The 21,184-nt window shown below is 37.6% G+C and overlaps 1 protein-coding gene across 2 annotated transcripts in view; it reads left to right on the plus strand.

The window, feature by feature from the left end:
- The first annotated feature begins 2,449 nt into the window (after positions 1-2,449).
- The window catches only part of FBXO9 (F-box protein 9), a 28,264-nt gene continuing 9,529 nt past the window's right edge, over positions 2,450-21,184 (plus strand). Inside the window, exons 1-7 of one of the 2 annotated variants that reach the window (XM_087817445.1) lie at positions 2,450-2,725; positions 5,865-5,948; positions 8,582-8,735; positions 11,475-11,534; positions 12,893-12,992; positions 15,240-15,370; positions 16,153-16,267. In XM_087817445.1, coding sequence (XP_087673571.1) covers positions 2,723-2,725; positions 5,865-5,948; positions 8,582-8,735; positions 11,475-11,534; positions 12,893-12,992; positions 15,240-15,370; positions 16,153-16,267 — 647 coding nt within the window. In that variant the 5' untranslated portion in view covers positions 2,450-2,722. Of the gene's footprint in view, positions 2,726-5,864; positions 5,949-8,581; positions 8,737-9,078; positions 9,080-11,474; positions 11,535-12,892; positions 12,993-15,239; positions 15,371-16,152; positions 16,268-21,184 lie in introns of those variants that run through there. The other variant, XM_087817446.1, reaches the window with a different exon arrangement.

Below are 21,184 nucleotides of genomic sequence, written 5' to 3' on the forward strand. Positions count from 1 at the left end.
GTTTATACCTCTCCTCCCTAACCAGAGAATACATAGCTTAAATGACCCTGGTGGGGGAGATAGAGGACAGAGACCCAATTAATGCCATTTGTTCCAGCCAAACCCAAGTATGGATGAAGTCAGGAGAATAAATAACAACAAAAACCCAATTAGAGCCAGACAGACCCAAGAAAAAAGTAAAACAGTAAAGCCAACCAAAGAATAACCCCAAACTCCCCTACATCATTTTGATGCATCAGCATATTAAAAATGCACCTGGAAAGCTGATGAATATTCTACTGAAACCCTCCCCTAAGATTCTCACCCACAGAAGAAAGATTAAAAACCCTCAAGACAAAGACCCAGTGCAGGCTTGCTCTAGAGCACAGAATGAACTTTTAATTTTTTTTCTGCTAAACTCTAAGAGTCTCCATGAGACTTGCAACCAGAGAGCAGCACACAGCAGCAGCTCGTCCTGGGCTTTCCCCCAAACCTGTTTCAAAGGCTCCCTTTTTCTCTGACTTTTCCAGTGAGCTACAGGCAGCCCTGCCTTGGCTCACTTCTGCACTGTGACTTTTACTTCCCAGTGAGCTAACAGTAGCCCTGCCTTGATTCACTTTGTTCCTGTAACATTTCTAGGGAGCCAAAGCAGCCCTGCCTAGGTTCTCTCCTGTTGCTTCTCTTACCCTAAGTCCTTCCGTTGTTTCACTGGCCTCAGCTTTAATAAATGTACTCTCAAAATCATCTGGACTCGTCTTGCGAAATCTTTCCTGTACAAAGTCAAGAACACACACACTACACACTGGCCTGAGGCAGATGGGCTCCACGCCGGTCAGGTTACAGACAATACAACCCTATAAAGAGGTCTAGTGGATGCTGATCTAATATAGAAAATTAGTAGCTATGCAACCTAACAGCGTTTTAATAAAATATGTGCTCAATTTATCATTACAAATACTAATTATTACTTAATTGTTTATTTGCTAGAAAAATAGGAATCATCTGCGCTAACTGACCAAGATATCTCAAATTAGCATTCAACACGTTTAATGAAATAGCGTTCTGAAAATATTTCAATACCTCATTCTTCATTTGCAAAACTGATCTTTTGTATTCATGAGTCACATATAATTTTATTCTATTATAAATTTTTACATCTAATCTTTCCACCAGATTTAAATTTCAAAATCCTTTTAAAGAGATCATTGGGAGGAAAATCATCCTTAAAAGACCTAAGCCCTAGAGTCTCTTTTAAAAACTAAAAACTATTAAACTTCGGTCCTCCATTAAACATGAAGGCACTTTTTATAGGTAACTGATTTAGGGTGCAACTAGAAACACCCATCGGAAGGGAGGACCCCAATATTAAGACAGCAGTTGGGCTTCCATATTGTAGCTCACCATTTTCCTTCCCCCTCTCCTCCTCCCCCCCTTTTTTTTTTGCCTCTGTATTTCTGCCCAAGATTCTAATATCTCCAGAATAAAATAATGGATAAGAGATTTAAACTCTGTGAACTCGTTGAAAGTAGGGTCTTGGAATCTTGATAACTATTAGTAGCCGGTACCTGATAGAAAGCAGAAACTTCTTAAATGTTTGCTGAATGAAGAAGATAAGAGGCTATATGACTGTAGGTTTTCATAGAGCATGCAAAATTCCTTATTTAAAGCAATGTAAAGTGTGTGACAATTACATGTCGCCTGATAAATAAGTGCCTGTGGGAGTGAAAATGAGGCGTTTGTTCTTTAAGAGGCGGGGCGAGTACCTTGTGCAGATTCAGACGCTCTGCGCTGAGCAGCGGACTACAAATCCCAGAGAGTCTCGGGAACGCCGTCTGGGCAGGACTCGGGTTTCAAGGCCTTGGAGCGAGCACGTCCTTCCCCCGTTGCATGGTGGGATCTGTAGTGAGAACTTCCTTGCGGTGATTGAGTTTACCCCTGCCGCTCTCCTAAACGCATCTTTTCCTCAACCTCCAGACCTGTGCTCTTAAAAAGTTCAGTCGTTACAACAGCCTGCGATGTAGTGGAGTTTCTCAGTTTCCCTGCATTCCTGGAGGGGCACTCCCCCCAGAGTCGCCGCGGGACAGCCCTGAGCGCCCAGTTCGGTGCTCCTTAGGGCTGCTTGCCATAGAGTCTCAACCTGAATTTGAGTTGCATTTTTGAGATTATGGTTTTTCAAGTCTGCATAAGTGTTCACTGAGCCGAATAACTGGGGTGAGTTGGGGGTGGGTTCGGCAAATTGGTGACCTCACACCCGGTCTGGCCTCGGGCACCCAGTAGGCCCACGCCCCCTAGTGCTCGGGTAGGCGGTGCGCGCCGAGCCTCCGAGCCGAGCGGCGCACGCAGGCGGCGGGCACTGCGCATGCTCGGTGCGGCGGCGCAGGTTTCTGCCGCGGAGGGGTCAGTTCTGCGGCGGCGTGTAGGGTCTCCGGGAGGTAGGGCCGACGCTCTGGTTCTCGCACAGTCTTAGGCCTCCGCTGGCAACGGGTGTCTCTCGGCTCCTCGTGTCCCCGGCCGCGGCTCCAGCGCGCCCCGATCTGGCCCCCCATCCCGCGAAGATGGCTGCCGTACGCCGGGCCCGCAGTTACTCCCGCTGCCTGGTGCGCTTCTCCGACCGAGAACTCTGCTAAACCCCCCTGCAGTAGACAGGCAGAAGTAGACACCCAGACACCCAGCACACCTCCTCGGGGGACGGTGCAGAGGGGGCGCGGACAGCCCCTCGACCGCGGCCGGCCGGCCCGCCAGCATGGTAACCTGCGGAGGAGGCAGGGGGATTCTGCGAGGCGGGGGTGCGGGGCCCCGGAGGGGCTGGGCCTGGGGGAGGGAGCCCCGGGGGAGCGGGGAGGGGCGGGAGCAGCGCGGCTGCTACCCACTGTGGCACCTCGGGTCTGAGGAGGAGTGGAGGGGGCCCAGCCCCGACCACTCCCGGGCTTTCGTCCCGCTGAACCGCCAGCCGGGAGGCGACGTGAAGAGAGTGGGTTTGCAGGACGGCCGCGGAAAACGCCTCTTCTCTGCTCGCTGAGGACGTCGAACCAGGCTCGCTCCTCTCGAGGGATTTTATCAGAAGCATTGAGCATAGATTGAGGTGCGCCGTCGCAGCGTCTGCAGTCGGGAGGCTCAGGCACTTGTTGACTGCTCCCCTCTGCAAAGCCGTGCCCGCGGAGAGGCCGGGGTCCGAGAGGCGCGTGCCCCGCGACGCGGCGGCGCCCGGGAGGGGGTGTGCGCCGGCGGCCCTGGCGGCGTGCGGCTGGCAGGGTTACGCCTCACCTCGCAGCAGTGAGGGCCCGAGGAGCGCAGTGTGCTGCAGATGCGGAGACTCGGCGAAGCTCGGGAGATTGACAGCGCACATCCCACGGGGCTACTGCAGGCTGGAATATGCAGATGTCCTTTCTTTGACTTGGAATAAATTGCCCATCAGAGAAACTCATCTCGAGGGTTGCGCGAATCCAGGGTGAAAGGATACCAAACTTACAGTAGACACTCAAATATTTATTGAATAAATGAATGGCTGAAAGAATTTATTTTATTAATGTGGAAGATAGGAGAAGCAGTAATTGACTATACCCCTAACTGCAGAAGTAGTTCTCGGACCAGGATTAAGCACTTAACTTTTTATATTTCATTAATCCCATGTGTTAAACAGGAGTAAAATGATGCAGATATGAGCTACTCAAGTGAAAGGTGAGGTTCAGGTAAAATTCAGTTAGGAAAAATAAAGTGAAAATTTCGGTGACACCTGAGGACCTGCTTGTTAATCACATGGTATTTGAATTGAAAAATGCGATAAAACCCCAAATTGATAGTTCCTTGTTTTTGTTATACTGTCAAAATCAAAGTAATACTGGATTAGAACTCTGTTATGGCACAGGAGCTCAGAGAAGAAGAAAAATGCTGTCTGTATTACAGGTTTCCTGTTTCCTTTCCTCATTCTTGAGATACACATTATATTTCTACATGGCATTTTATACATTCAGTTTTTTTTGAGCACCTGTTATCAGCCTGGCATAGTACTAGACTTTGGTACAGGACTAAATCTTCAATATAAGCACACCTTCAAGGTGGTTTGTGGTAAACTTTTAAACATAGAATGTCACATACAAAAAGGGACCTCAGAGGTAACCAAATCCAACACCAGCTTTTTAGAGATGAGACAGTTGAAGCTTGCACAGACCTTTATTATGAGTCAAGCCATGTGTTTGGCTTCTAAAGTTACAAAGGTGAATGAGATGTGATCCTTGTTCCCAATGCACTAACTCTGGCAAAGAGACAAAAATAATCTCAATACAAGTCTAAGTGCTGTGATACAAGCACAAGTGTGATGGGAAAACAAAAAGAAGCAATTAAAAGGATCAGAAAATGCTTCTTACTGGGATGATTCCTCAACTGAATCTTGAAGGACTCAGGAGTAGCCAAGTGAGGAGGAAGGAGCAGTAATTCCAGGCGTCATTCGAACAGATCGGCAGCATATGCAGGAGCACAGAACTGGAGGGGGGGTGGGGGGGAAGCACTTGAAGTCAGTTTAGTATGACCCCTAGGCAAGAGTTAGAGAAGGCTGTTGATAAGAGGATACCCTAGGGAACTCAGATTCCCTTGTAATTAGCTGTACTTAGAGTTTACAATAATAAAGCAGACTCTTATTTGAGGAGAAATACATTTCTCAATGGGATCTATAAATTCAGAGTTCTTTATTGTGTATTTTCCCATCAGTGATTTTCTGAGTACAGAAAGCTCCAGCTTAAAGACTCAGAATAAGAAATGTGTATTTGACAATACGTAGTCAATGCTTAAATTTTCTAGTTTTTTGGAAGTTCTCCGAGTTTTGGCCTCTCTCATTTATTTCTTTGCTGATGTAGCTTTTACAATGTGCCAAGTACTTTACCATATACTAAGTGGTTCAAGTCTTAAAGGCTTCTCTGCTTGAAGTCTGGTTGGCAGAGATAAGGTAAGAAGTGAGGCTTATTTATGTTGCACTCTAAAGTAGTGCACGTATATATCCGGTTGCTGTACTCAAAGATATGTGCTAATACAAACTTTTTTTTCTGGAAACAAATTACAGCTGAAATTGGCGATTATGAAACTTAACCATCTTTGGAACGATGAAAATTAAATAGGTTTTATTACTTTTTCTAACCTTCAAGGTCATTTCCCTGATTGCCACATTTTTCTATAGGACTGAACACAAGAAGTGTTGAGCAAGTCCCGTTTGCTAATAAATCTGTTACCCAACAGACTGAACCTAGGCAACATTTCATCTTCACTGGAAGGTAGGGTTCAGTTTAGTTTAGCAAACATTTATTGAGAACAAAAGGATAAAATGAAAGGAAACAGATCTGAGACTTCTATAAAGCTCCAAACCGTGCACAGTCATTCCAGCCCTGCTTTATTCCATTTTAAGTTAATCCAATATATAAAAATGTGGATTTGTAAAACAAAATAGAAGGGACTTTTTTACCAAAAAAAATCACTATTACATGTCTTTGATTTATAAGCTTTCATGGTACATTTAAAATATTAATAAACAGAAAAAAGCATATTCACATATTAATAACATGCCAATGTGTAAAAGAAGGGACATCTATAGATGGATTATACATCACCTTTTGTGATTCGTGAAACAGAAACTATTTGTTGAACTGTATACCACAACTAAATGTTATTTTCTAAAGCAAAGCTGTTCTTCTAAACATTTTAAACTAGAGTCCAGTGAAGTTGTTTATTGTACAGTATTAAAAAATTAAAAGTATCAGGCTTTTCTGATGGGAATCATTAAACTTACCATAAAGAAGGTATCTAGACAAAAGCAACTATGTATTTCATTGGGCAAGGAGCTAAATAGGAGAGGCAGATTTCAGAGAAACTGATTCTGATGTGTTTTTTTTCCTCCTCAGGCAGAAGCTGAGGAAGATTGTCAATCTGATATGATCAGAGCAGAGGATGATGAAAATGAAAGCCCTGTTGAAACAGATCTGCAGGCATGTTTCTTCATTGTATATTTAATATTCCATTGCTTTCCATACATAAGCAGCAATTGGTCATAATTGTAAAGATGTATAGGTTTATTTGCATGGAGTTTAACTGTATTTTCATATGGGTTTATAGATTGCTTAAATTATAACTATGTTGTGGATTTCTTTTTCTGTAAAAAGATGTATCAGTAATTGCTGCTATGTAGTTCCGTATATGGGTTTAAAGTACTCAAACTTAGGCTAAAGCATGACTCAAAACCCCTCACCTCAAACAAGATTGACAGATTTGACCACCTAAAATTTTAAAACCTGTATATAGCACATCATAAAACTGTCAAAAGAGAAATAATCAGCTATAAAAACTATTTACCGCATATGGGCAGAGGATTGATAGCCTCAGTATATAGGATATCCTTATAAATTAGCAAAAGGAACACAAAAGATATGAAAGGACAAGTAATGGAAAAAATAATATAAATGGCTATTAAACATTTGAAAAGATAATTAGCCTCATTAATAATTTTAAAAATACAAATTAAATCTACAATTAGTTTTTTTAACAATCAGATTGGTGAAGAATGCCCAATGCCATCCAGGCTGTGAGAACACTCATGCAGTGTATGTGAAAGGGTAATTGCTGCAACTTTTTTGGAAGGCAGAGTAGCAGTGTTGGTCAAAATGAGAAACATACATTCCCTTTGAACCAGTGGTTCTACTTCAGGAAATTAGCCTAAAGAAATAATGAGGAAAGTAAGAAAATATACATGTGCAAAAATGTTTATTGAAGCATTGTTTATATGGAGAAATGGAATACAACCTTAATATCCATCACTTGTGTTAAGTAATGATACATCCATGCAGTGAAATGCACTGCAGACATTTTAAAGTACAGGGTAGCCCTGGCCAGTGTGGCTCAGTAGTTAGAGTGTTGGCCTATGGGTGAGGGCTCGATTCCTGGTCAAGGGCACATACCTGGGTTTCAGGTTCCATCCCTGGCCCTGGTTGGGGCACGTGCAGGAAGCAACCAATGTATCTCTCTCACATTGATGTTTCTCTCTTTCTCACTCTCGCTCTCTCTCTCTCCCCCCTCCCTCTCCCTCTCCCTCTCTCCACCCTCCCTCCCTTCCACTCCCTCTTCCAAAAATCAATGGAAAAAATTTCCTTGAGTGAGGATTAACAAAAATAAGTAATTAAAGGATGGGGTAAATCTTTATGCAGTGAAATAGAAAAATATTCATTGTAATTTGTAAAATGCATCTTACTGAATTCATAAGCTCTATAATATTTATTGGGAATGCGTCGTCTAATAGACATTAAGAGTGCTGCTAAAGATTGTTTAGGTCAGAGGTATATGTGTTAGATGTAGGAAGGTGGGAACCAAAACCAAAGCAGTGTACAGAATGTAGAGGAAAAATATTTTAAAAATATTTTTAATATTTAAAGAGTGTGTATGTGTGTGTGTATATATACCTTTAAAAAAAAAGCCAGGACTAATATACCCAATCCTATGGGCAATGCCTTCTCTGAGAGGAGGGGCATGGGTCGGGTTCCGTGGAAAGCAGACTTGGAGGTGGAGAGTACCATGTAGGAGGTTTTTAAAGCACTGCTCTTGGGATCAACACACGATCAAGGTATAGAACTGTTTTGTCACCTTGAAGAGAGGGAGGGAAGCCGAGTTGAGGGGAGTTGAGGTGCTATGCAGTCGTGATGGACCACCTTAGTTATTCCTGTGGAAGTTCTGAGGATGGAATAGCCTCTGAGAGCCTGGCTTTTTCAGCCACTGATTACTTTCATTAATGTATCATTGGATAGGAATCACCTGGGAAGGGAATATAATCTTGCTGAGGCAATACCCCAAAAGGGCTGACAACTGAGGGCTGTTTTTCATTTGCTGTCCCAGCAGTTGGGGCAGTCAGTGCTTTATTCCTGAAGGGGGATAAAGCACAGCACAGTTCACCACACAGGGGACTTCAGTTGCCCTGTATTTTTAAAAAATTCAGTGGTGTGTATTAGAAAAAATATTTTCTTTTTAAAAAAGAGAAATGTTAACAGATACTTGAGGCTTGCATATAGAATTTTTAGCAGCACTCTTAACATCTGCTAAATGGTGTATTCCAAGGAAACAGATTTTTTTTTTCAAACACTTTTCAAGCATCTAAGTTCAGTTCCTAAGTGATGGCTTATATTTTTTATTCTAATTAAAATTTGGTTTTCCCATACCATTAGACTTTTCCTGTATAAACAATCTTATTTTAGGCAAATTTTCATGATTTCTTTAAAGTTTTAAGCAGAAAATTGTTTTAGAATATGTATTTAATGGTATTAACTTAGTAATTTGAGTGTTGCTCGGTGGTTGAGCGTCGACCCATGAACCTGGAGATCACGGTTCGATTCCCTTTCGGCACCTGTGGAGATTTTGGGCTTGATCCCCAGTAGGGGGCCTGCAGGAGGCAGCCAATCGATGATTCTCTCTCATCATTGATGTTTCTGTGTCTCCCTCTCTCTTCTTCTCTCTGAAATAAATAAAAACTTTTTTTTTTTTAAAGTGTTTTCTGGTCTTAGAATATATATATTCTGACAAATTATTCCCAAATTGAGCTACACTTTCTAGATGAGTCCTAAAATACTTTCTCCCCTAGGCACAACTCCAGATGTTCCGAGCTCAGTGGATGTTTGAACTTGCCCCAGGTGTAGGCCCTGGCAATTCAGAAACTCGATCTAGTAGAGCAGCAAGAGGCTCTTTTCTGAAAGCGGTGGATGCCAAAGGAAAGCAAGAACTGGCAAAAGAAGAAAAGTTAAGTATTATGGACATTGCACTTGAAAAACTTGTACAGATACACCAATTTGTCCATCCCTCACTACTTCTTCTAGGTACTTTGAATGATATCACCACTCCTTATGGGCTTCTTTCCTACAGGCACGTTATCTTCATGGAACTGACTTTGGTAATTTATAGACCCCTGAGTTTCACTTGGTCTCCAAAAGACTGATGCCTCTGAATTTATTACAGAAGGGAAAAAAATTATCCAAAGATTAACACCATTCCAAAGGTCTTAATGCAGTATTTTGTTATATTTTAAATTGAACAAATTTATAATGATGCAGTAATCATTTCCTTATTCTGGAACATTTTCAGAGTGCTCACACTGGAAAGTTTGGTGGCTTTCTGTGTCTTGCTTCTTCCCTGTTACGCACGTGAGGCAGGCACAGCGCACCATCTTTCCATTATCTTCCTTTTCCGCAGAGGCCGTCGTCTGTACTCCATCACATCCAAGGTTTTGTTTAGAAGCCATTTGCCATTAAATAAGTGACATTACCTTGATAACTAAGAACTTCCATGTCCATTTTGTTTTCATTTTTAAATAATTACAGATTCACAGGTACAGGGAAGTCTCCTGCACCTTCTCCCATTCTCCCTCCATGGTGATGTCTTACATAGGTATAGTACTAGGAAATAGACATTGCATTGATGCACTCCACAGGGCTTATTCAGTTTTACGAGTAGTGTTTTGTGTGTATGCATATAAATTGTTCTGTGCAATTTTATTAATGTGTAGCTTCATGTAACCACCACCACAGTCAAGACACAGAATTGTTTTATCACCACAGGCTCCCTCTTGCTATATGTTCACAGTTATACTCTCTTTTCCCTCCCTCCTCCCGGCCATTCCTAACTACTGACAGCCACTGATCTGGTCTCCATTTCTATAATTTTAATATTAAAAAATATTATATAAATGGAATCATACACTTGAGATTGGCATAATTCCTTGAGATCCATTCAAGTTGTGTGTGTATCAAAAGTTCGTTCCTTTTTATTGCTCAACAGTATTGCATGTTATGGACGTACCCCGATTTATTTTAACTATTCACCAGTTGAAGGACATTTGGGTTGTTTCCAGTTTTGGGCTATTATGTGTAGAGCTGCTGTGACTGTTCATGTGCAGGTTTTTGCATGAACATACATTTTCATTTCTCTGGCCTAAGAGTGTAATTGCTAGGTAAGTGCATCTTCAGTTAAAAGAAACTGCCACACTGTTTTGCAGAGTATCTACACCATTTTATGCTCCCTTCAGCTGTGTGTGAGTGATCTGGTGTCTCTGCATCCTTGTCAGCTCTTGGTGTTGTCATTACTTTTTAATTTTAGCCATTCTGACAAGTGCCCAGTAATACTTCATTGTCATTTTAATTTGTGTTTCCCTAATGTCTGCTGATGCTAAATATCTTTTCATGTGCTATTTCCATCTTTATATCCTGTGGGAATGTTGATTTGTCTTTTCTAATTAGATTGCTTGTATTTTCATTGTTGAGTTTTAATAGTTCGTTTTGCATTCTAAATACAAGTCCTTTGTTGAACATGTGGCGTATAAATACTTTGTTTATAGTTTGTCTTTGCATCATCTTTACAGGGTATTTTGCAGAACAGGTTTTTAACTTTGATGAGGTCCAGTTCATCAACTTCTGTGGATTGTGCTTTTGGTGTCGAGTATAAGAATTTTGCCTATTGCGAGGCCTCCAAGATTTTCTTCATCATTTTTTTCCTAAAAGTTTAAAAAATTTTACATATAAGTCCATGATCCATGTTCAAGTTAATTTTTTGTTGTTGTTTATTTTTGTTTAAAATATTACAGATGTCCGTTTTTCTCTCCAATGACCCGTTTCACCCCATCCCACACCCCTCCCCAGTCCCTCTTCCCACCATTGTCCGTCTTCTTGGGTTGTGCATATATGCATATAAATTCTTTGGTTAATCTCTCCCCCTCCACCCATCCGCCCCCTCCATCCCTCTGACATTCGTCATTTTGATCTATGCTTCCAGTGTCATTGAATCTATTCCGTTCATCAGTTTATTAAGTTCTTTAGATTCCACATATAAGCGAGATCATGGGATGTTTGTCTTTCTCTGCCTGGCTTATTTCACTTAGCATAATATTCTCCAGGTCCATCCATACTGTCCCAAAGGGTATAAGATCCTTCTTCTTTATAGCTGCATAGTATTCCATGGTTGTAAATGTCCCACAGCTTTTTTATCCACTCATCTACTGATGGGCACTTGGGCTGTTTCCAGATCTTAGCTATTGTTAACTGTGCTGCTATAAACATAGGGGTGCATATATTCTTTCTGATTAGTGTTTCAGGATTCTTAGGATATATTCCTAGAAGTGAGATCACTGGGTGAAAAGGCAGCTCCGTTTTTAATTTTTTGAGGAACTTCCATACTGTTTTCCATAGTGGCTGCACCAGCCTGTGTTCCCACCAGCAGTGTGCTGGGGTTCCCCTTTCTCCCATCCTCACCAGCACAAGTTGTTTGTTGATTTATTGATGGCAGCCATTGTGACAGGTGTGAAGTGATACCTCAGTGTGGTTTTATCAAGTTAATTTTTTTGTAAGATGTGAGGTTTAGGTTGAGGTTCATTATTTTGCCTATGGATGTTCAGTTGTTCTAGCACCATTGTTGAGAAGGCTGTCCTCTGCTATTCATACTCATTTTTAATACCAATTTAAAAAATTTTTTTCACTGTTTATTTTTATAGGCTCGAGAACTCTTCCTAAAAGCAGTAGAAGAAGAACAAAATGGAGCTCTCTATGAAGGTAAAAGCTCAGGGCCCTGGATCATATTATCATGACATTTATGAATAACAACTCTTTGTTACTGAGAAATTTTTTTTTAATACAATATATTTGGTATAGAATATCAGTCTCCCTATATTTGAAATTGGTTCTTGAAATATCAAAAATAAAAATTGTATTTCTATATAACCTGTCTCCTTCCAAAAAAAATATTGCTGGAAAACATCATATTGATAGAATGAGTAAAATGACTTTTTTTTACATTTAGGTTTTAGTAGTCTTCATTATTAAAGTCTTAAAAATATTGCCACTTATTTAAAAATAGGTTCTGCTCCTTCAGGGGAGGGGAATATTAAGATACATTGAGGAACATGTTTTCTAAGTTCTAATTTATTTTATCTGTAAAGGAATACCCTTTAACTTTGTTTCTTTTAGTAAGCTAATAGAAATGCATAAGTAAACAAAGTGATGGGGCTATTTACCATATTACGCTTGAAACTGGCCTTTTATTTTGCGATAGTAAAGCTAATAATTGGGACATAGGAAAGATTCTTGTGCTTGGATCATTTGAATATGCCCCCAAAATAACATTTTCAGAATTGTTGCATTATTTGCAAATTTCTTCTAGTGATATTTTTCACTTTGAGATATTAAAAGGGTCCAATTAATATCTCTCCATAGTTTTCATTAGTTTTTAAGATTCCTATCTCCACTTAGTGTACACTAAGAGTGAAAAAACATGGCAGAATATTTTGAATTGAATGGACTTCATCTAGTTGGCCTTGGCAGCCCCACCATCTATTGATATATCTCTATGTAATACATTATTAAATATTATAACTCTGAACCTTCTGGCCAGGAGATTTATTTAAAAACAAACAGGTTTTCAAGGTTATTTAGCTAGATAAAAGGCAGCTGGACTGAAGTTGGATTTGAAGAATAAACTAAAAAAAAACCTCTGTATTCCACCCACTAGGGAGCGTTTGATTTTCCTTAACTCTACATTTTAGAAAAATCTGCTTAAAAGTGTTTTTGCTGGGGCTATAACATTTGTATTTGCAAAGTCCAAAGAAAAACATCCACATAAGATCACTTCTCACACTGCATAAGAGGCTGAGGAAAAAGATGGGAAGCACTAAAAGACGAGCAAAATGCAACATCTTAAGTTTTTGTAACATGTTAGCTTTAGAAAAAAGAAAGATTATTTCTGAGTTGTAAGGTTTGGAAATAAGTTTGTTCACTGACTACTGTTGCATGTAGAAAAAGGGAATTTGGCTGTTTGTAAAGAAAGTTACCAAATTAAACCACAGTTAAGGGTAATCAAAGGAAATGACAAACATGTATGGTCATAGCTAATTTAGCTTTATTTCTTCTTTTAGCCATCAAGTTTTATCGTAGGGCTATGCAACTTGTACCTGATATAGAGTTCAAGATTACTTATACCCGGTCTCCAGATGGTGATGGCGTTGGAAACAGCTAGTGCGTATATAATTTGATAGACAGTAATACATAGAGTTTGTTAAAATTAAGCGTCTTTGCCCTGTTGACTCTTAACATGATAAGAAGATGGTGCTTTTCTGTTAAGTCATATAGTTTTTAGTAAAAAGATTTGTTTATAAAGTTAATGGAAATTTTTTAATTAGGGAAATTAAGATTAAAATATAGAAATGCACATTTTAGACATAACAGAAATAAGGTGATGAAAGAATTTTTTAAATAAAAGCAGTGATTATTGAAAGGAGTAAATTAAAGGCCATATTTCAACTTTCTGAAACCTATTTATAGTCAAAACTGTTGAAATGTAATTGGGCCACAATTGAAATGTGTTAATGGTAAAAATTGGGTGATGGGTACATAGGGTTTCATTATACTAGCCTTTCTCCTTTTGTATATGTTTGAAACTATGCATTTTTACTTAAAAGGGGGGTTTTCATTTTATTAGGAAAATGCTGAAGTATAACAAGCCTTAGTTTATTATTCTCTTAAGGTATGTAGGTGGAATATCATTAACTGTTTAAAGGCACAAGTGCAGGATATAAGCACTCCTAAAAGAAACCCCATTTCATTGTACAGGCCCAGCTCCTGAATCAGTCATGAAGGTAGCATTGATGGTTTTATATGACAGAGATCAAGAGAACATATTTTTAAGTCAATACTTTTAAAGGTATTTGCAAAACAATTATAAAATTGTTTTGGCTCAATCCCTTTATCCCCAAAAGCCCAATTTGCTGATAATGGAAGGGAGTCTGTACCCATGAGAGAATGTCAGGTTTAAAATGAACAACACCTAGAAAACAAAGAGTTTTGGTAATGAGATATTACATTATCTATTATGTTACCTCTGTCATGAAATAATTAAGAAGCTACCTTTATTGATAACTTATGCTTATTGCCAGTATTTATTGACTGCTTATATTATTAACACTTAAGCTTTGGGAAAGCCATATTAAAAACATCCTAATGAAGTTTTTATTAATTGCCTGTTTGAACTTTTGGGCTAATAATATTGTTTACCAAATTAGATTTAATAGTGTAAGGCAGATCATACTTAAAAGGAATCATTTGGGCTTTTTCTAAGCCTTTTTAAAATTTGGGTAGCGTCATTTGGACCCAGTGTTGTTTTTTAAATTTATCTTTATTGTTGAAAGTATTACAGATGTCCCCTTTTATTCCCCCATTGACCTGTCCACCCCACTCCCCCCTCCCAGGCCTTCACCGCACTGTCGTCTGTGTCCATGGGTTATGCATATAAGTTCTTTGGTTAATCTCTTCCGCCCCCCCTTTCCTCTGAGATTTTTAAAATTTGGGTAGAGTCATTTGGACCCAGTTCTGAGCCAGTTTTATAAATAGACTCCAAGTGCTGCTAAAAAAGTTTGTATTAAAACATTAAAGAAGCATTTCTTTTCTGTGCAATCCTTTTATACAAACCCAGATGCTGTGAAAGTTCTTTAAAGACACATGTGTGTTTTCTTATCAGATCTAATAAGCTCTATCTCTTTGCTTTTTTTTTTTTGCCTTTTGTAAAATGTTGGTAAAGTAGCTCTTGAATCCATCTAGACTCAATCACACTTGCCCTTTCTTGTATTATAATAAACTCTTCTTGTTCCAACTTCATCCATCCAAGCCTTTTTATACATCTGATCATTTTTAAGGTTACTTTTAGCAAAAACGGAAAGCTAGATATTTTTCTAGAACTCTACACGTTTGTTTATATTGATAGGTGATTTGTGGACCCTGCTAAGACTTTTTAAATTACACATTTTCCTCTAAATGCAGGGTGATAAGGCACATCTGTTAGGAACCCTTGGTAAGTAAATACCTCAGATGACATCTGTAGATTTTGATTTTTATCCAATTAAATGGATTACAGTCATTTGAATATGTTTACATAAGATTTTAAAAATCATTTGAAATTATATTTTTCATTAACACATGAAGTCTCTACAATGAAACTAATAAATTAAATCTTAACACCTGTATCCCCAAATTCTGATCCTTTCTGGGTGGGAGTTAAAGTTGCTGAAACTTTTTCTCCAGAAGACTTGTTATGGTAACTCCTCTGCAAGGCAGGACAAACTTTTACCACATCAAAGAAAGAAGCAGTCAGAAGTTTGCTTTTAGATGACTTTTTCTAAAGAAGATTTGAAAATACTATGAAAAATCAGTTTCTAAGCTTTCTGTTTATAAACTGAGGCCCTTAGTGTATTCACCTCCCTACCCTTGCAGCATTGAAGATAACGATGATGATAGCAAGATGGCAGACCTGTTGTCCTACTTCCAGCAGCAGCTCACATTTCAGGAGTCGGTGCTCAAACTGTGTCAGCCCGAACTTGAGAGCAGTCAGACTCACATATCAGGTTAGAATTTATGCTTATTAGAAATCCATGAGAAATACTTTAACCTTAGATTTTAGATTTCCAAACTTACAAGGTCAGATAACTGATCTAGTTCAAAATATGATTGGAGATTTAGTTATAATTATGGTTTGTGTATACTGATAAGCTTTTCAAAGTCTGAAGTAGATCAGAGTTTGTAATGCAGGTGTTCAAGGATGCCATATTTTTCCACTTAAGATCTAAGAGGGTGAGTGTCTGAGTTGTTGAGGGCAATCCTAAGAAAATTGGAGGAATACTGGTATCATCAGGTATTTCAGCCAAGTCGAACAGTAGTCCTGAGATGGGCTGAATGTTTAAAAATGAATGTTTTTTATTTTCACATGTTAAATGTTTACAAATTATGGGACTTTTCAGAGGAGGATTGTTCAGAGGAGGACAATTGGAAATTTTCAAGAAGATGAAAATAACTTTTACTGTTAAATGAAATACGAATCATACATATATAGTAGACTATTTTCCTAGCATACTTATTTTAATATATCTTGGTAGTAAAATGATCTTGCGAGGGACAGGGGTGCTTTGTAAAAGTAGCTTCAGATCTGTTCTATACTGAAAAAACAGATATTTGTGTCATGATGTTAGGAACCATTATTACTTAGGGGTAGTTAAACATACTTAGTGCTGTACATGTGAGCAGTACTGAAGGTGTGATTTATAAACTTGTAGGAATGCATAAAGGTATTTGCCCTGAGAACGTGACAGTAGAATGACAGAGTCACTGAAAGGGTGCTTTTCTTTTGCAGTGCTGCCAATGGAGGTGCTGATGTACATCTTCCGATGGGTGGTGTCTAGTGATTTGGACCTCAGATCATTAGAGCAGTTGTCACAGGTGTGCAGAGGATTCTATATCTGTGCCAGGTACTTACTTTTTTAAATAACTCTGGCAGTGGTGAAAATCGAATTATCGCCTTTTGCCAATTTTGATAAAAGAATTTAATTGATGTTCTCGGTAAATGCTATTCTAGAACAGTTTTCTAAGCTGTACATACGTGATTTTTCCTCAAACTACTAGGCATTTAAAGGGTGGAATGCACTAGGTTCCCAGGGTATAGAATGATATGTGGAACAGATACAATCACACATACATTTCCATAGAGTAATTTGCATGCTAGCTTAGTTGATTTGGAAAAGAAATCATGCTAAAAAAAAAAAAAATACTCAAGCCATTTTCACAGCAACTCTAAACCCATTAAGTTGTAATGATTTAAATTTTGATTGCACTAGAATTTTCTTTTAGCCCATTAAAAGTTACCTTATACTTTTAAAATCACACTGTGTGAAGAAAAATAGTTTAGTATGACATTATTTGAGACTGGTAGTCTTTCATGGGCATCTTATGTAAAAATATATACTTAGTTCTTAGCTTTAGAACTTTTTTATAACTTTAGTTGTTAAAGTTTCATTTGCAGTATTGTATTTTAGGTAAAACATTTGAATTGCTTGAAGTCTTTGGTTTTTGGTGATTCTGTGCACTATTCTATTTAACAAATACCTATTAAACATCTAGTGTATTGCTACCAATCTTTTGAAATTTGGGTCTCTAGCACTGTTACTCCATTAACTTTTAATTATACATGAGAAAACATAAATAGGGAATTGATAAAACAAATTTTCAGGGATAAAACCTCATGTGTTATAAAAGTAATTGTTAAAAATTTCTTTAAATACACATTGCAACATAAATTTTGAGAGAGGATCTCTTTTTTGTAGTCTGGTTCCAATATAAGTAGCTTTTACATCTTTAAAACTGAATATTTTAAGTTATAAGTGAAGTTAAACATATTTTGAGTTGTATAAGAATCATGTGAACATTGAATACATCTTTTAACTTCGCTTTTTGTACCAACTCCATAACAAAGTCTTGTTGTTGCTACCTGTAAAATATATCTCCAGTCTGACGATTTTATTACTTCTCCAAAGTGCATTCGGGTTAAGCCACCATTATGTCGAGTCTGGATTATGGCCATAGCATCCTATATGGTCTCTCTGCTTCCAGTCTTACACACCTGAAGCATATTCTCCATAAGTCACCAGTGTGATCCTTTATTTTTCTTCTTCTTTTCTTATCCTCTTACCTCTCTCCCCCTTTGCAACTGTCAGCTTGATTTCTATATCTGTGGGTCTGTTTTGTTTAGTTTTTTTAGATTCCACATATAAATGATATTATACAGTATTTGTCTTTCTCTATTTCACTTAGCATAATAACCCTCTAGGTCCATCCATATTGTTACAAATGGCAAGATTTCATTCTTTTTTATTGCTGAACAATATTCCATTGTATATACATTTTTTATTGGGTTTCTGTTTTTTTTGGTGTTTTATGAGTTCCCTATATGTTTTGGACATTGACCGCCTTGTTGTATGTTTCATTGGCAAATATCTTCTTTCATTCAGTAGGTTGACTTTTTGTTTTGTTGATGGTTTCCTTTACTGTGACTACAATGTCACCTGCAAATAATGAAACTTTTACTTCCTTTTTTCTGGCTTAGATGCCTTTTATTTCTTTTTCTTGTCCAATTGCTGGGCTAGGACTTTCAATACTATGTTAAATAGAAGTGGTGGGTGATAGTGGGCAAGGAATCCTTGTCTTATTCCTGATCTTAGAGGAAAGGTATTTAGATTTTCATCATTGAGTATGGTATTAGCTGTGGGTTTGTCATATATGCCTTCATTATATTGAAATATGTTCCTTCTACACCCACTTGTTGGGAGTTTTTATCATAAAAGGATGTTGAATTTTTTCAAATGATTTTTCTGCATCTGTTGAATTAATGTGGTGTATCACGTTGATTTACAGATAATGAACCATCTTGTATTCCTGGAATGAATCTCACTTGGTCATGGTGTATTTTAATGTGTTGTTAAATCAGGTTTGTTAATATTTGGTTAAGAATTTTTGCATCTGTGTTCATCAAGGATATTGACCTGTTGTTTTCCTTTTTTTGCAATGTATTTGTCTGATTTTGGTATCAGGGTAATGCTGGCTTTGTAGAATGAGTTTGGAAGCCATCCTTCCTATTCAATTTTTTGAAATAGTTAAAGAATAGGTATTAGTTCTTTGACTGTTTGGTAGAACTCATTTTTGGAGCCGTCTGTTCCTGGACTTTAATTTGTTGGGAGTTTTTTTAAATTACTGCTTCAATTTTATTGCTGGTAATCAGTCTGTTTAGATTCTGTGTTTCTTCTTGGTTCAGTCTTGGAAGGTTATATGCTTGTAGAAGTTTATTTCTTCCACATTGTCAGATTTGTTGGTATATAATTGTTTGTAGTATTCTTTAATGATTCTTTGTATTTCTGTGGGTATTGGTTGGAACTTCTCTTTCATTTCTGATTTTATTTATTTGGACTCTCTTTTTTTCTTCATGAGTTTGGCTAAAGGTTTATCAACCTTATTTATCTTCTGTAAGAACCAGCTCTTAGTTTCATTGATCTTTTCTATTGGCTTTTAAATTTCTATTTTGCTTATATCTGCTCTGATTTTAACTGTTTTCTTTCTTCTGTTTACTTTGGGTTTTGTATGTTCTTTTTCTAGTTCCTTTAGGAGTCGAGTTAGATTATTTGGGATTTTTGTTACTTCTCCAGGTAGGCCTCTATAGCTATGAGCTTCCCTTGTAGAACTGCCTTTGCTGCATTCCATAAATTTGGAATAGTTATATTTTTGTTTTAGTTTTTTATTTCATCTTTGATCTATTGGTTGTTTAGTAGCATGTTGTTTAGCCTCCATGTATGTGTGTTTTTTCTAGTTTTCTTCCTGTAGTTGATTTCTAGTTTCATGCCATTGTGGTCAGAAAATATGCTTGATATAATTTCAGTCTTTTTGAATTTATTGAGATTTATTTTGTGGCCTGTGATCTATCCTCAAGAATGTTTCATGTGCACTTGAAAAAATGTGTATCCTGCTTTTGGATACAATGTTCTATAAATATTTATTAAGTCAATCTTTTCTAATGTGATATTTAAGGCCATTATTTCCTTATTAATTTTTCATCTGAATGATTTATCCATTGATGTGAATGGGGTATTAAAACCTCTTACTATTATTGTATTAGTATGGATTTTTTCCTTTATGTCTATTAATAATTGCTTTATATCATTAGGTGTTTCTTTGTTGAATGTGTAGATATTTATGATTGTTATATCCTCTCCTTGACTCCTTTATAATTATGTAATGTCCTTATTTGCCTTTTTTTACCTTGTTTTGTTTTAAAATTTATTTTGTCTGATACGAGTATTGCTACCCCAACTTCCTTTTTGTTTTCATTTGCATCCCTTCGCTTTCAGTCTGTATGTGTCTTTCAATTTGAAGTGAATCTCTTATAAGCAGCATATAGAGAGGGGCCATGTTTTTTGATCCATTCAGCCACCCTATGTCTTTTTATTGGATATTTAATCCATTTACATTTAAAGTAATTATTGATATGTATGTACTTACTGCCATTTTGTTAAAATTTTTTGGATGTTTTTATAGTTCTCTCTCTTCTCTCTTCCTTTCTTTCCCTTTTGATCTCTTCCCTTTTGGTTCGATGGTTTTCTTTAGTGTTTTGTTTGAGTTTCTTTCTCTTTATTCTTTGTGTATCTTTTGTAGGTTTTTGGTTTGTTGTTACTGTGAGGTTTATGTATGTCATTCTATATCTATGGCATTCTGGTTGAAGCTGATAGGCTTTTGGTTTGAATATATTCTGTAAAGACTATGTTTTTATTCCCCTTCCATGCTTTATGGTATTAATGTCATGTTTTAGATCTTTTTGTGTTATGTATCTCCTAATTACTTATTGTACTTTGAGTGGAGTTTGATACTTTTTTCTTTTGACCTTCATAGTAGCTTTTTAAATGTCTGATTGGCTATATTTATTAACTGTTGGGCTTTACCTGTTAGATTTTTTCTTTCTCGTATTGTGTTATTTCTGGTTATGTCCTTTTCTTTTCTGCCTAAAGAAGACCCTTTAGTATTTCTTGTAAAGCTGGTTTAATGACGATGAACTCCTTTAGTTGTTGCTTGTCTGAGAAACTCTTTCTTTCTCCTTTAAATCTGAATGATAACCTTCCTAGGTAACTTAATCTAAGCTGTAGGTTCCTTTCTTTCAGAATTTTAAAGATGTCCTTCCACTCCCTTCTGGCCTGTAAAGTTGCTGCTGAGAAATCAGCTGATAGCTGTATGGGGTTTCCTTTGTATGTAACTCACTTTTCTCTTGTTTCCTTCAAGATTGTCTCATTAACTTTTACCACTTAATTACAATATATCTTGATGTGGGTGTATTTGGGTCATCTTGTTTGGAACTCTGTGTCCTTCCTTGACCTGGATGTCTTTTCCCACATTAGGAAAGTTTTCAGCCATTATTTCTTTAAATAAGGTTTCTGTTCCTTTCTCTCTTTTTTTTCCTTCTGGGATCCTTATAATGAGAATGTGTGAACACTTGCTGTCATCCCAGAGGTCCCTTACACTGTCCTTGTTTTTTTAAATTTTTTCTTTTTGCTGTTTGGTTTGTAGATTTCCACTAGTCTGTATTCCAGGTCACTGATCTTTTCTTCTGTATCAGGCAATCTGCTGTTGATTACTTCTAATGTGTTTTTTACATCTGTTGTAGTGTTCTTCAGGTCTGCCTGTTTATTACACCTTCTCTTTGTTGCAGTTCTCACTGAGTTTTTCTATGCCACACTAAAGTTTGGTGAGCATTCTTATGACCATTTTTTAAAAATTCTTTATTAGGCAAATTACTTACCTCCATTTCCTTAGGGTTTTTTTTTCTGGGGAATTTTCTTGTTCCTTTATTTGAG

The sequence above is a fragment of the Miniopterus natalensis genome, chromosome 5 (assembly GCF_054644295.1).
Source record: "Miniopterus natalensis isolate mMinNat1 chromosome 5, mMinNat1.hap1, whole genome shotgun sequence".
NCBI classification, from domain to species: Eukaryota; Metazoa; Chordata; class Mammalia; order Chiroptera; family Miniopteridae; genus Miniopterus; species Miniopterus natalensis.